Raw genomic sequence first — 15,407 nt, forward strand, 5'->3', positions numbered from 1 at the left:
ATTAGCACTGTGTTCACCCGGCCTCTCAACCCAGCTTGGGTCTGTCACCTCATCATCCTCCGATCCCTCAGTCTGCTCCCCCCTCGGACTTCCTGCCCTGACAACAACTTCCCCACTGTCTGACAACCGTGTCTCCTCATCGTCGGACACCTCTTTACACACTTCCACTACGTCAAGAAGGTCATCATCACCCACAGACTGTGACTGGTGGAAAACCTGGGCATCGGAAAATTGCTCAGCAGCAACCGGACAAGTGGTTTGTGACTGTGGGAAGGGTCCAGAAAACAGTTCCTCAGAGTATGCCGGTTCAAATGCCAAATTTTCCTGGGAGGGGGCAGACTGGGGGGGAGGAGGCTGAGGTGCAGGAGCTGGAGGAGTGGCGATTTCGGTGACATGGGTGGACTGCGTGGAAGACTGACTGGTGGTGGACAAATTGCTCGAAGCATTGTCAGCAATCCACGACATCACCTGTTCGCACTGTTCTGGCCTCAACAGTGCTCTACCACGAGTCCCAGTAACTTCAGACATGAACCTAGGGAGTGTAGCTCTGCGGCGTTCCCCTGCTCCCTCATCAGCAGGTGGTGTCTCACCCCGCCCAGGACCACGGCCTCTGACCCCTGCAGTAGTTGGACGCCCACGTCCCCGCCCTCGTCCTCTACCCCTAGCCCTCGGGTTAAACATTTTTAAAATGAGAGTTATAACTTTATTTTTTTTTTTACTTTTTTTTGTTTTTTTTTGTGTTTTTTTTTTTTTTTTGTGTTTTTTGTTTTTTTTTGAGTTTTTAAAACCAAACAATGCTATCCTATTGCTATGGCTATTTTCTAGCCAAGTATCAAAGGAAGCACAGTACTATGCCAGTTGAGATGACACTGAGTTATTGCCTAATAGAAATCCAACCCCTACTGAATTTTGCCACTTCGGCCTTTGCTATGGATATGTGCGCCACTAAGCGCAGAACACAGCGGTCGCAAGTCTCACTACAAATTGCTCAGAATTGGCAAGTACATGCACTGCAGAAACTACAGCCACCAGCAGATCAACCAGAAATCAAATATATAGAACGCTACTGTAGGCTTCAAGAAGCTGTTTGTATTCTCCTATGGCTATTTTCTAGCCAAGTATCAAAGGAAGCACAGTACTATGCCAGATGAGATGACACTGAGTTATTGCCTAATAGAAATCCAACCCCTACTGAATTTTGCCACTTCAGCCTTTGCTATGGATATGTGCGCCACTAAGCGCAGAACACAGCGGTCGCAAGTCTCACTACAAATTGCTCAGAATTGGCAAGTACATGCACTGCAGAAACTACAGCCACCAGCAGATCAACCAGAAATCAAATATATAGAACGCTACTGTAGGCTTCAAGAAGCTGTTTGTATTCTCCTATGGCTATTTTCTAGCCAAGTATCAAAGGAAGCACAGTACTATGCCGGATGAGATGACACTGAGTTATTGCCTAATAGAAATCCAACCCCTACTGAATTTTGCCACTTCGGCCTTTGCTATGGATATGTGCGCCACTAAGCGCAGAACACAGCGGTCGCAAGTCCCACTACAAATTGCTCAGAATTGGCAAGTACATGCACTGCAGAAACTACAGCCACCAGCAGATCAACCAGAAATCAAATATATAGAACGCTACTGTAGGCTTCAAGAAGCTGTTTGTATTCTCCTATGGCTATTTTCTAGCCAAGTATCAAAGGAAGCACAGTACTATGCCAGATGAGATGACACTGAGTTATTGCCTAATAGAAATCCAACCCCTACTGAATTTTGCCACTTCGGCCTTTGCTATGGATATGTGCGCCACTAAGCGCAGAACACAGCGGTCGCAAGTCTCACTACAAATTGCTCAGAATTGGCAAGTACATGCACTGCAGAAACTACAGCCACCAGCAGATCAACCAGAAATCAAATATATAGAACGCTACTGTAGGCTTCAAGAAGCTGTTTGTATTCTCCTATGGCTATTTTCTAGCCAAGTATCAAAGGAAGCACAGTACTATGCCAGATGAGATGACACTGAGTTATTGCCTAATAGAAATCCAACCCCTACTTAATTTTGCCACTTCAGCCTTTGCTATGGATATGTGCGCCACTAAGCGCAGAACACAGCGGTCGCAAGTCTCACTACAAATTGCTCAGAATTGGCAAGTACATGCACTGCAGAAACTACAGCCACCAGCAGATCAACCAGAAATCAAATATATAGAACGCTACTGTAGGCTTCAAGAAGCTGTTTGTATTCTCCTATGGCTATTTTCTAGCCAAGTATCAAAGGAAGCACAGTACTATGCCAGATGAGATGACACTGAGTTATTGCCTAATAGAAATCCAACCCCTACTGAATTTTCCCACTTCGGTCTTTGCTATGGATATGTGTGCCACTAAGAGCTAAACACAACGGTAGCAAGTCCCCCTGCTAATTCCTCACAAAATGGTAAAAGATGCAAATTAAAATAAAAAAAGTAGAACGTTATTGTAGCCCTAAGAAGGGCTGTTGGGTTCTTTGAGAATCACTCCTGCCTAACAGTAAGCTAATAGAACAGCCTAACGCTTTCCCTGAGCAGCAGCAGCTCTCTCCCTAGCGGCATCCAGAGACAGAATGATCCGAGCAGCGCGGCCAGCGGCTAGTCTATCCCAGGGTCACCTGATCTGGCCAGCCAACCACTGCTATCGACGTGTAAGGGTACCACGTCATGCTGGGTGGAGTGCAGAGTCTCCTGGCTTGTGATTGGCTCTGTTTCTGGCCGCCAAAAAGCAAAACGGCGGGAGCTGCCATTTTCTCGAGCGGGCGAAGTATTCGTCCGAGTAACGAGCAGTTTCGAGTACCCTAATGCTCGACCGAGCATCAAGCTCGGACGAGCATGTTCGCTCATCTCTAGCAGTAATGTTCAGAAGCAGAGGCAGGATTAGTACAATTTTGAGTTGTGCTGCTATGTTACTTGACAAAAGCAGAATTGTTAGTATGATGGTTATATAACACAATCATAGAGTCTTGAATAGTACTTTGGGTTATTTAAAGCAGCAGTCAAGCATTAGTTAATAAGATACTTCACTCATGAGAAAGAGAAATAGTAGCATCAAACACAGGGTTTTTTTTTTTTTTTTTTTTTTTTTCTCTCACCACTCCATGGACGACATAAGGCAACCACTGAGCAGCAACAGCAGGCACAGCAACGGCATTACACCTATAGGAGGCTTCCCATAACCTTGTCCGGCTCTAAGTCGTATCCTCAACAGGGGGGTCCCCCACCAGCGTGTATACTCGCAGGGAACAACCACCCCAGATCCAGAGGGAGCACGATCACTTCCAACGCCGGGTTCCAACGAAGGGTATCTTGAGGAATAATAACACCCCCCGCCTGCCTGGTCCTCATCCACGGTGTCTGCCTTGAGAGAGCGGCGCCGTCCTATACCCGGTTCCTGGTAACCTCCGGCCCGCGGTACCACACGTCTTGTAGCTGGTAAGGCATCAGGCACCAGCGGCACCTCTACACCGACAGCGCGCGCATTCCGTCACGTGTTCACATTAGTGCATGACACGTAGCGCGCTTCATGCTCCTCCTACCCTACATTTGCCCAATATTTCTGATAAAATCGAATTTTTTATTGTATCAGCATCTTTTCAGTCACAACTTTAGTATATTTGAGTTTACAGAGCTGGTTAAAGCTTATGTTTGGATAAAGAGATGTTCATTTATTATAAAGGGATTTGATGAGAAATCCTATTCCCAATGAGTGCTCCGGGCTGGCACAGGAAGGTTCACATCCGGTAAGCTCAAAGGGACCTTACACACTGCAGTATGCATAGGCATGACATTACATATTACCACAGTATCATTAAGATAAAAATGGGGAAAATGTATATGACATAACTAGCAAAGTGTATAATGTGTCATCAGTTTCTTGTCATTTTAGAGAGAAGGATGATACACTTGATACATTTGGATTAGTTGGATTTTGGTAAAAAATTAGGACCTTTAAGGGGTTTACATCCAGACCTAATTAATGCAAAAATATAATAATGATGATAATAATAATAATAATAATAAAAAAATTAAATATAATAATTACTTACTCTAAGAAACTTGTTATATAGTCCCGACTGCAAGCTGACCATACAAAGGGATTGGTCTTCATAGTAATATGAGCTGCCATGAGTTTGGCTGTCTCTTGACCCCGAGATCCACAGCCATTACCAATGCCATCATGGTTCATGCCAAATCTAAGATTGTGAAGGGAAATAGTTTGATCACCACTCACCAAAAGGTCGAAAACTAAAAAAAACACTATTTTTTAGAAATAATCTTATTTCTATAACCATTTACTAGGAGGGATTTTTTGGTTCAAAATATTGTTGGCTTATCCTTAGCATCCTTAGCCAACAGTGTTTGACCCCTCAATTAGCACAATAAGTGGTCAGTACTTTCCCAAAAATAAACTTTCAACAACCCAGCATAAATGAAGAGTACAGATTATAGTAGTAAACTTTGTAATATACTTTACTAAAAAATTATGTTTCTTGTCCTTTTTTGATCCCTAATGTAAATTAAATTAAATGTACACTTACAGATTAAACTTACGAGATAACACTTAGTCCCCCCCCCCTTCTACTACTCTCCTACTGATAAATCTTGGGCAGCACAAAGACAGCTGAGAAATAGAAATCTGATGGAGTATGTAATTACTTAAAACTTTACAATCAGTCGCTAGATAGACCCATGTCCTTACAGAGCTAACTGTTCAAGTGAAATAGATTTGGAAAGAGTTCAAAAGAAGCTATTTTACCTCAACGGAACCTGTCGTTAGGATCACCATGATCAGGACATGTTCCCATAGCCTGTATCACACTAAATCCCAATCTACTTTTATTATTAAAATTAGTTAAAAATGAATACAAATTAATGAATAACACAATTGTACCATAACCCTATGTGCTTTGCTTTAACATCTTTTTTTGAATGGTCCAAATTACAATCATGGAGAAAGTAATTGTCAGGCTCAAAAGTAGTGGATCCTCTGAACCAATGCAGATGATGGCACAAGCCACTATCTGGGAACGGAATTAAGTGGAACCCGGTTTTTACCAGAGCCCGCCGAAGAGCGGGTTGGACTTGCTGCGGCGTGGTACCACCAGATCGTTCCACAGGCTTGATTGTCCGCAGTGGCAGCCAATGTCGAGGTACAGAAACGTTAGGCAATCTCGTAGTCGGGGACAGGCAGGAGGTCAGGACGGGCAGCACAGGATCAGAGTCGGAGATGTAGCAACTGGTCAGTGCAGACGGCATAGGAGCGAAGTCAGAAACTTAACCGGGGTCACAACGGGAAATCACAACAATAGTGCAAGGCATCCAGCACATCTTTCTTAATGGCTCAAGGCACAAAGATCCGGCAGGGCTTGTAGGAAGAGTCAGGCTTAAATAGTTTTCTAGAAAACGGCCCTTAAAATCTTTTGAAGCTTGAGCATGCGCGCCCTAGGAGTCGGGAACGCGTGCACGCGGCTTAGGAGGACCGAGCAGGAGCCGGGAGTGGTAAGATGAGAGAGAGGAGCACCCGTAACAGTACCCCCCCCTTCGGCCTCCCCCTCTTCTTGGGTTGAAGAAACCTTTGCAGGTTGTGGTCCAGGATATTTTCCTCAGGCTCCCCAGATCTCTCCTCGGCCCAAACCCATTCCAGTCAACAAGGAAGAACCGCTTCCCTCTCACGGTCTTCAAGTCCAAGTCTTGAAGACATCAACGGAGTCAGCCTCTGGAGCAGGAGGAGGAGGTTTCTAAGAGGATGACAGGTTTCAGAAGGGATACATGGAAGGAGTTCAGGATACGCATAGTGGGAGGAAGGCGGAGCTTATACGCTACAGGATTCATGTGCTTTAACACCTCGAACAGACCAAGAATCTGTGGACCAAGCTTGTGGCTGGAAATCTTCAATCAAATATACCTAGAAAAAAAACAGACCTTGTTGCCCAGAGAGAAGACAGAAGGAGGCCTATGTCTCTTATCAGCCTGGGACTTGGTGCCAGCAGAAGCCTGAAAAAGAGATTGGCGGGTCTGTTCCCAGACAGATTTGAGGTCCTGTATCAAGTCTTCAACTGCCGCAACTTCAGAGGGAACTGACAGAGGAAGAGGTGGGTGAGGAATTTGTCCATAGACAATGAAGAAAGGAGCTGCTTTGGCAGCCTCAGAGTCCAAAGAGTTATAGGAAAACTCTGCCCAGGGCAACAGACTGGACCAATCATCCTGACGAGCAGAGACAAAATTGCAGAGATAACAGCCCACAGTTTGGTTCACCCTCTCCACTTGGCCATGTGACTGAAGGTGGTAGGCAGAGAAAAAGTCCAAAGTCACTTGCAACTGATTGCACAAGGATCGCCAGAGCACAAACTGAACCCCTCAGTTGGACACAAAATTGTGCTGAGGAAGACCATGCAGCCAGAAGATATGCTGAAAGAACAAGTTGGTAAGACATGGAGCACACGGAAGACCGGGAACAAAATGCCCAGATGACGGTATTGTCAGAGGATAGTGGAAGGTCTGTGACAAAGTCCATAGCCACGTACGACCACAGGCGACTGGGTATCGGCAACAGACCAGCCATTTTCAGACAGGAAGGCTTATTATGGGACAGGAAGTTCAGGATCCCACAAAGTCCTGAACATTTTTGACCAAGCCAGGCCACCAGTAGTAGCGGAAGATGATGTCCATGGAGCGTTGCACCCCAGGGTGCCCAGCCAGGCGTGAAGAATGTCCCCAAGACAAAATTTTCTTCTACTGTGCAGGCAGACTTTAACCTAGAGAAGGCCTTTTCAGCTGCTGAGGGTCAGATACGTGGATTGGCACCTTTCTTGGTAAGCACCACGATGGGAGACACCAGAGAAGAGAAATGTGGAATGAATTGGCGGTCATAGTTTGCGAAGCCTAGGACCCTCAAGATGGCTTGTAGACCTTCTGGACGTGGCCACTGCAGAACCACAGACAGTTTAGCGGGACCCATCTTGAGACCTTTGTAGGAGATGATGTAACTGAGGAAAGGAAGACTTCATTGGTGGAACTGACACTTCTCGAGCTTGGCGTAGAGACGATTGGCCCGAAGGTGGCCTAGAACTTGCCATACGTGAGATTAGTGGGCCTCAAGGTCGGGGGAAAACACCAAAATTTCATCAAGGTAGACGAGTCGGAGAACTAATCCGCACCAAACCTAACTGTACAGACACAACATGTTTTTCACTGGAATAAAAAAAAAGTATGTGATAAATTAAAACAACAAAACTATCCAAACTGGATGCTTAAAAGAGCAATTCACATTACTAGCGACATTCCCAGAGAAACACTAATCAAAATGGATGACAACAAAAATAGAAAAAAGACGAACACTAAACCATCAATCACTTTTGTCACAACATATAGTCAACAATATGAAGAAATTAAAAAAATCATAAAAAAACACCTACCTTGCGATGATAATCTCTCTGGCATAATATCTGAAGACTTTAATTTTGCTTCTAAAAAAGCACCCACATTAGGACAAATACTTTCACCTAGTTTATTCATGTGACTGCAGGTAATTGGGATTTATTCACACCTGCTCACATGCCCAATCAGGTCATGATTAAGGAGTTTTCCGAAACGCGTAGACCATAGCCGTGGCTCTGTGTGTGTTTCCCTCTGCTTGGCTGTATACCTCCTTTTTGTACTTCAATAAAGAAGTTTTATCTACAACCGGAGTGTCCGTGGAGCTGGATTATTTGCATTTTATATAGACCACGACACAGGTATACAGCCGGTTTCGGAAGATGTCATTGACAAACTCCTGGAATACAGCTGGAGCATTACAAAGTCCAAATGGCATCACAAGGTACTCGAAATGTCCATCATGAGTGTTAAATGCTGTCTTCCATTTGTCACCCTTTTGGATCCGGATGAGGTTGTAGACCCCACGAAGGTCCACTTTGGAGAAAACCTTGGAGCCGCACAGGCGATCAAATAGTTCTGTGATCAACGGCAGGGGGTAGCGGTTCTTAACCGTGATCTTGTTAAGTCCACAATAATCTATGCAAGGACTGAGGGAGCCATCCTTCTTGGTCACAAAAAAAACCCCGCACCAGCTGGAGAGGAGGACTTACATATAAACCCTCTCTGCAGGTTCTCTATAAAATGCTCCAACATAGCAGTGGTCTCACTGTACAGACAGGGTACACCCAACCCCAAGGAGGAGAGGTACCCAGCAACAAATCAATAGGGCAGTCGTAGGGACGGTGTGGTGGCAATGTCTCTGCCTGCTTCTTAGAGAACACATTGGCAAAGTCCTGGTAGCATGCTGGAAGACCCTCCAGAGACTTGTGGAACACGAAAGAGAGCATGACTGGCACAGGATGAGGAGTTTCCATGCAATGAGATTGGCAAACAGGTCGCCAATGGAGAATCTCCCCCGTCTCCCAATTAAGGACGAGTGCATGGATCTGCAACCACGGAAGACCTAGCAGGAGGGACAAGGTACAGCATGGCAGCATAAATAAGGACAGTCTCTCCTTATGCAAAGCACTGACTTGTATGGATATCGGCTCTGTGCAGTTTTGGACTGGATCAGAGAGGATTTGTCCGCTGACCGAGGAGATAACCAAAGGCTTGTTGAGAAGGACCACGGGGATGTGGTGCCAGGAGACCAGGGCGGCATCCACAAAGTTCCCCGCAGAACCGGAGTCCAAGAAAGCCGGAACCTGGAATAGTCAATGGTGGAGAAGCTTTGCTTACACCTAGGGACGCTTCTCCCAAGAACCCTAGGTGCTGGCATTTCCTGGACGTTGAAGACAGAAAGGGCATGTTCGAATGAAGTGCTCTGGGCTGGCACAATACAGACAGAGGTTCTCCAGACATCATCTGGAACGCTCCTGGAGCGAGAGTCAGTTTCTGTCCACCTGCATAGGTTCCTCAGCAGATGATACAGGTGTAGGCTGGATCGGCTTTTGGAAGGCAGGTGCCAGTCGAGGAAAATGTCTAACTCGTGCTTGAGGGTGCTCGAAGCATGGTTCCTCGGCGCACTCCTTAAACCATACGTCAATCCGAGTGGCCAGTGTGATGAGACTACTCAGAGTAGACGGCAGGTCACGGGCAGCCAAAATGTCTTTGACCTGTGAAGAGAGACCCTTTTTAAAGGTGGCGATCAGGACTGCATCGTTCCAGCAAGTTCAGAGGCCAGAGTGCAGAACTGAACTGCATACTCTCCCACAGACAAGTCGCCTTGACACAGGTTCAGCAACGCAGTCTCAGCGGAGGAGGCCCAGAAATGATGTGTGAGTAGCCGTGTCAGGCCAGGGCCTTTACAGAGAAGAGACTGATGATAAACGCCACCTTTGATCGCTCAGTAACAAAATAAGCGGTGACTTGTCCCAGCTGTTCACGTTGTGCGGTAATCTGCCGGGACTGCTGCACCACAATGGTGGCAAGATCGGGCCGAATGGGAAGCAGAACCTCGGCAGGATCAATGATTTTTTTGTCAGGCTCAAAAGTAGTGGATCCTCTGAACCACTGCGGACAATTACACAAGCCACCACCTGGGACTGGAGTCTAAGTGGAGCCCGTTTTTTACCAGAGCCCACCGCAAAGCGGGTTGGACCTGCTGCGGCGTGGTACCACCAGGTCGTTCCACAGGCGTGACTTGTCTGCAGTGGCAGCCAAGGTCGGGGTACAGAAACGGCAGGAAATCTCGTAGTCGGGGACCGGCAGGAGGTCAGGACGGGCAGCACAGGATGAAAGTCAGAGACCTAGAAACAGGTCAGGGCAGGCGGCAAAGGAACAAAGTCAGAAACGTAACCACGGTCACAACGGGAAACCACAATAACAGCGCAAGGCATCAAACACAGCTTTCTCAACGGCTCGAGGCACGGAGATCTGGCAAGGCTTGCAAGAAGAGGCAGGCTTGAATAGTTTTCCAGAAAATAAATGGCGACAGGCTAGCGGGGAGAGAGGTTGAAGGAGGTTATGGTCCAGGATATTTTCCACAGACTCCCAAGATCTCTCCTTGGGCCCGAACCCCTTCCAGTCTACAAGGAAGAACCGCTTCCCCCTCACGGTCTTCATGTCTAATACCTCTCTTACCTCCAAGACATCCGTGGAGTCATCGAAAAAAAATTTCATCGATATAATTTTTGGCATTGTACAACCTTTTGATTACTTTTTATTTAAATTGTTATGTGTTGGGAAATAATCATTCTTATATCATTTTGATTGAATGTTTTGGGACATAGGGATAAATAACATGTTAATGATTGTACTTGTTTGTTTCTATATGTTTTGTAGAGAAAGGGGGCTGATTAGAATTTTTTTATTTTTTCAAACTTGTTTTAACTTTTTTTTTAACTATTTCAGCTTCATTTCTGATCACACATACAGTATACTGCAATAAAACTCTATTGCAGTTTGTTGTAGACTTAATGCTTCTATATTACTGTCTGTCATGGGGAGGGGGACGCATTTAAGTTGGTGGCACCCAGGTAAAGCACAGTTAGATGCTGCTCTTGGGTTCGGTGGTCACATCTAGAAGGTTAACTGCTGCGATCAGTGCCGGAACTGACAGCAGCAGTTATCGGTAGGTGTCAGCTGTTTAATGGAGAGGGATCAGCCCATGAGCTCTCTCTATACAGACATTGTTGCTGTACAAAGTATATAGTTGCATAGCAGTAAGGAAGTGGTTAAAAGTTGTTTAGGAATTAGTATTCAACATGAGACTATGGGAAGCAATTTAGGCCCTATTCACAGGATAAGCCACAGGGCCTAACTTGCTGGTCTCAGGGATTGGACCCTGTGGATCACAAGAACAGTTGCTCTGGTCATCTTGGGGAGCTGACGAGGGGTGCGTCTGAAGTACATCTGATCCTCGTTCTCGTGATCCATGGGGTCCTATCACTGAGACCCCATTGATCAGCAAGTTAGGCCATATACTTTGGGCCTAACTTGCTTTGTGGGAAAACCCCTTTATGTAACAGAGCACAATCAAACAACAATACTGAATGTTGACCCTAAATGATAGATCCTATATATTACTGTATCATGGTCACACAAATAAACCCAAATAATGACAATAGCAATGAGAGGTCATGAGTTATAAAAGCATTTTAGGCTCTAGAACACTTCCTACTGTAAAAGCAGTGTATAAGGGGAAAGACATGTCACTACGTGGAAGTCACTCACGTGTGTCCCACCTCGTGTGCAATTGTGAAGGCTGTTGCAAGGCCAATATCTTCATTTATACTGCAGCTTCTCTCTCGTTCACACATTCCACCTACTGGTGCTAAGCCTAGATATAGTGAAAACATAACTAGATAATGCATATGACTACATACATTTAAAAATAGGAGGTCAGAATATGCGGCATACAGCAGCATAGCTGCTACTCATCTTTTCCAGCATCAACACAGAAGCTATATGAAGTGTTTCCAGTACTTGCAGTTTTAATATGCCTGCTATGCATCACATCTGTTGCAAATTAATATAAGATGAACAAAAATTGCGTGGTGCTGCACCTTCTCTCTTATGAGCTGTCCTTAACGGTCCTAGATGGATCCAGCAAACATCCACTATTCAATAATCCAGTAGAATAAAAACTCTTTTGTGTCCGGAGCTCAAAAACGAAAAAGATGATCCATGCACGTTTCCTCCTTATTTGTGCACCAAACACAAGGGATCACTTTCAGGGATAAGTCACCATTCAGACCAGAAACCGTCAATATTTTCACTCCTGTCCTAGTTGATGCCCCAGAAGAAGCACAGAGGCGAAACCCTGGGTCGGGCAAGGATTGGCGTCCTCGTGGAGTTATTTGTGATATGCCCATTTTTTATCTACATATGTGAGTAGAACTGGAAATAAAAGTTTGAAACTGTCTACACTATGTCTGGATATGTCTCTTATATACAGTGAGTGGAGGAGACTAGGACAGGAGTGAAAATATTGACTGGTCTGAATGGTGACTTATCCCTGAAAGTGATCCCTTGTGTTTGGTGCACAAATAAGGAGGAAACGTGCATGGATCGTCTTTTTCGTTTTTGAGCTCCGGTCACAAAAGAGTTTTTATTAATATAAGATGCACTGAAGATGCTAAATATATTCAATTTCATTACTTCAAAAGATGTTAATCAGCAGTTGTGTATTATAACCATAAATTAAAGGAAATCTACCACCAGGATGAAGGATTGTAAACCAGGCACACTGACATACTGGTGTGTGCCCCCTCTGGCAGGATCTGCTCTTATTGTAGCTTTGTATGCCTTTGTTTTTAAGAAAAAGAGGTTTTACAAATTATGCAGGTGAGCCTTCGGAGCTCCAAGCTCCATTGACATTTATAGAGTCTGGAACCCCGGACAACATTTAACCCCTTCCTGACGTGCGCCGAGCCCTCTCCATAGCCGGTAAGTCTTTGCTGCATATTGCAGCAAAGGCTTACCGGTAACACCCGCGATCGGTGCTAGCACCGTTGCCATGGTAGCCTCGGGTTTTCCGAATACCCGAGGCTTCTTCGTTTTAACCCATGCATTACAATGTGCTAATTGCACATTGTAATGAATGGGGAGTAAAATCCACATATACTGCCATACAGTAGTATGGCAATATATGATAGGATGAATAAGACTACCTAGGGTTAGAGTACCCCAGGGAGTCTGAAAAATAGTAAAAGTAAAAATAAAAAAAAGTTTAAAAAAAAATTATAATAAAAAAACCTAAAAATTCAAATCACCCCCCCCTTTCCCTAGAACTGATATAAATATAAATAAACAGTAAAAATCATAACCATTAGGTATTGCCGCATCCGAAAATGCCCGATCTATCAAAATATAATAACGGTTTTTCACTGCGTTTAACCCCATAACGGAAAATAAGTCGAAAATGGCATTTTTTTGCCATTTTGAAAAATATAAAAAAAATAATAAAAAGTGATCAAAAGGTCGCACAGTCCCAAAAATTATAGCAATGAAAATGCCATCAAAATTCGCAAAAAATGACACTACCAACAGCTCTGTACACCAAAGTATGAAAAAGTTATTGGCGGCAGAAGATGGCAAAATAAAAAAATATATATTTTGTACAGGAGGTTTTAATTTTTGTAAATGTATGAAAACATTATAAAACCTATACAAATTTTGTATCCACATGATCGTACCTACCCAAAGAATAAAGTAGACATGTCATTTGGGACGCAGAGTGAAAGCTGTAAAATCCAAGCCCACAAGAAAACGTTGCAAATGTGGTTTTTCACCATTTTCACTGCATTTGGAATTTTTTTCCCGCTTCCCAGTACACGCCATGGAATATTAAATACCGTCACTACGAAGTGCAATTTGTTACGCAGAAAATAAGCTGTCTTGCAGTCGTGTGGAGACTTATAACGTTTGATGCTAGGGGATTCTAGGAAATATTCAAATATGTTTTTATAGGATGGGATATGGAAAACCACTTCTTGTAAGGCAGCTCCCTCCCTGACCCTACTCAAAAAACTCTCACTCAGCTGCCTTAAAAGGTAGCAAAAGAGGCATGGCTTTCAATGTCCCATCCTGGAAGACTTATTTGCATATTTCCCCAAATTGAGAGATTAATTCATAAAAAATTGTGAGCATCAGAAAAAGAGGAAATTTTACATAATAAATTATGCAACATAATAAATAGGTTGCAGGAGGTGCAACACAAAAACAAAGGGGAAGCCCTCGCCAAAAGGCAGGTGCACACAGCATAATAAATGTGCCCATTATTTTATATAAAAAAATATTATTAGAACTAAAGCACCTACTTGTATTATATAACAGGTAAATTAAATAGATGTCATTGTTGCAGAGACAAGTGACTGATTACTACCATTTTTATAAATTTACCTATTATAAACTTATTGATGAATATGTACCATTATGAAAGGGGCGTTGAAACGCTATTAATGTTCTTATATCTTACCCAGAGTTCCACATGGCTTATTTTTATAAATACAAATGTCATATCTGAAAGAAAACAGACATATGTTCACTGGAAACTGGTACAAATATGTACAATGCAAGTCATCAATTTTATACAGATTTGCTGGGAAATTATCCATATTTTTATAAATTCATAGTTTTTTTAATATATTGAACTCTGTCATTAGTAAGTTGCTATCCTCAGTTAGTTGTGATATTTATAGGGAACCTGTTAGTTAAACTTACCCAAACTAAGTAAAAATATAAAACAAAAATATATAGAGAGGTAGTGGTGGGTGGAATCACAGAAGGCTGAGGCTTGTTTATCAAGGTGATGAGCAGGTCAGGATGGGTAGGGCGGATCGGAAAGGGGTGGGATTCGGAAGAGGCAGAGTGGTAATTAAGGAGATCTGGCTGGCAGAGATGAGGGATGAGGTTGAGAGGGTTTTTTGGGGGGCTTTTTCATCCACTCCTCTTCTCTACTTCCTCCTTTGCTTCTGTAAAGACTAGGTCAGTGGTGGCGAACCTATGGCACGGGTGCCAGAGGGGGCCATTTCTTTGGGCACCCAGGCCATCACCCCAGAGTTCGCCAAATAGGACCAAATCCAACAAGTCCCAGGTAACTTAAGAGATGCTGCTCTCAGCGCTATTTTAAAGCAACACTTCATTGGCTTTTAGGAACTGTGGGAAAAGGTATTGACAGAACTGTCATCCTGCTGGACCAACCATTTTTCCTCTACAGAGAGACCCTGGAGATAAGCTACAACGAGAGTCTGTATTTTCTCTCCTTCTTTCAACTGTATTGGTTGCCTCTGGGGGGGCGATACAATTGGAAGATGTGATGAACAGGTAGCAATAAGTTACTGCTTAAAATGCCTTGTTGGCACTTCATGGTAAATAAGTGGATTTTGGTTGTAGTTTGGGCACTCAGTCTCCAAAAGGTTCGCCATCACTGCACTAGGTAATGGAGGATCAGATTTTTACTTGGAATATAAGAGGACTTGGGGATCTTGTTAAAAGATGTATGGTGGATGACTTGCTTAAAAGACATCTTCCAGCCATTATTTGTTTAACTGAGACACATTTGACATTGCTGCTGGCTTGATAAAATAAAATGGTCAGTGACAACTTTTCATTCATTTGGGACTTCTTATTCAAGGGGAGTCTCAGTTTTGGTACATGAACCGACTTGAAGATTCTTAAGTCCTCAAGATCCTTTGGAAGTAAAGGGAAAAGTTTGATAGCAGCACAAGATTTATATCAGAATTATATAAAAGAAAAGGCTCAGTATAGGGTATTTTTTTCTGGACAGTAATACTTTTTGGAGAAGGGCAAACCTGGCAAACTGTTGTCTTCTATTGTCAATCTTTCTCAATGCAAAATGAGGATAGAGGGAATCAGAACGCAGTAAGGAGAAAGGCATTTCTACTTTCAAGAGGGACATGGCAGGGGTGTCCCCTTTAACCACTTCTC

The 15,407-nt window shown here is 43.8% G+C and overlaps 1 protein-coding gene across 5 annotated transcripts in view; it reads right to left on the minus strand.

Moving 5' to 3' along the window:
- ADAMTS10 (ADAM metallopeptidase with thrombospondin type 1 motif 10) overlaps positions 1–15,407 on the minus strand; it is a 296,280-nt gene that overhangs the window by 141,972 nt on the left and 138,901 nt on the right. For all 5 annotated transcript variants that reach the window (XM_072113884.1, XM_072113881.1, XM_072113882.1 and 2 more), the window contains 3 exons: positions 13,936–13,979; positions 11,190–11,295; positions 4,085–4,231 (listed from right to left, as the gene is read on the minus strand). In XM_072113884.1, the coding sequence (XP_071969985.1) occupies positions 4,085–4,231; positions 11,190–11,295; positions 13,936–13,979 (297 nt within the window). The remainder of the gene's footprint in view (positions 1–4,084; positions 4,232–11,189; positions 11,296–13,935; positions 13,980–15,407) is intronic.

Source organism: Engystomops pustulosus, chromosome 1 (genome assembly GCF_040894005.1).
Source record: "Engystomops pustulosus chromosome 1, aEngPut4.maternal, whole genome shotgun sequence".
Classification (NCBI taxonomy): domain Eukaryota; kingdom Metazoa; phylum Chordata; class Amphibia; order Anura; family Leptodactylidae; genus Engystomops; species Engystomops pustulosus.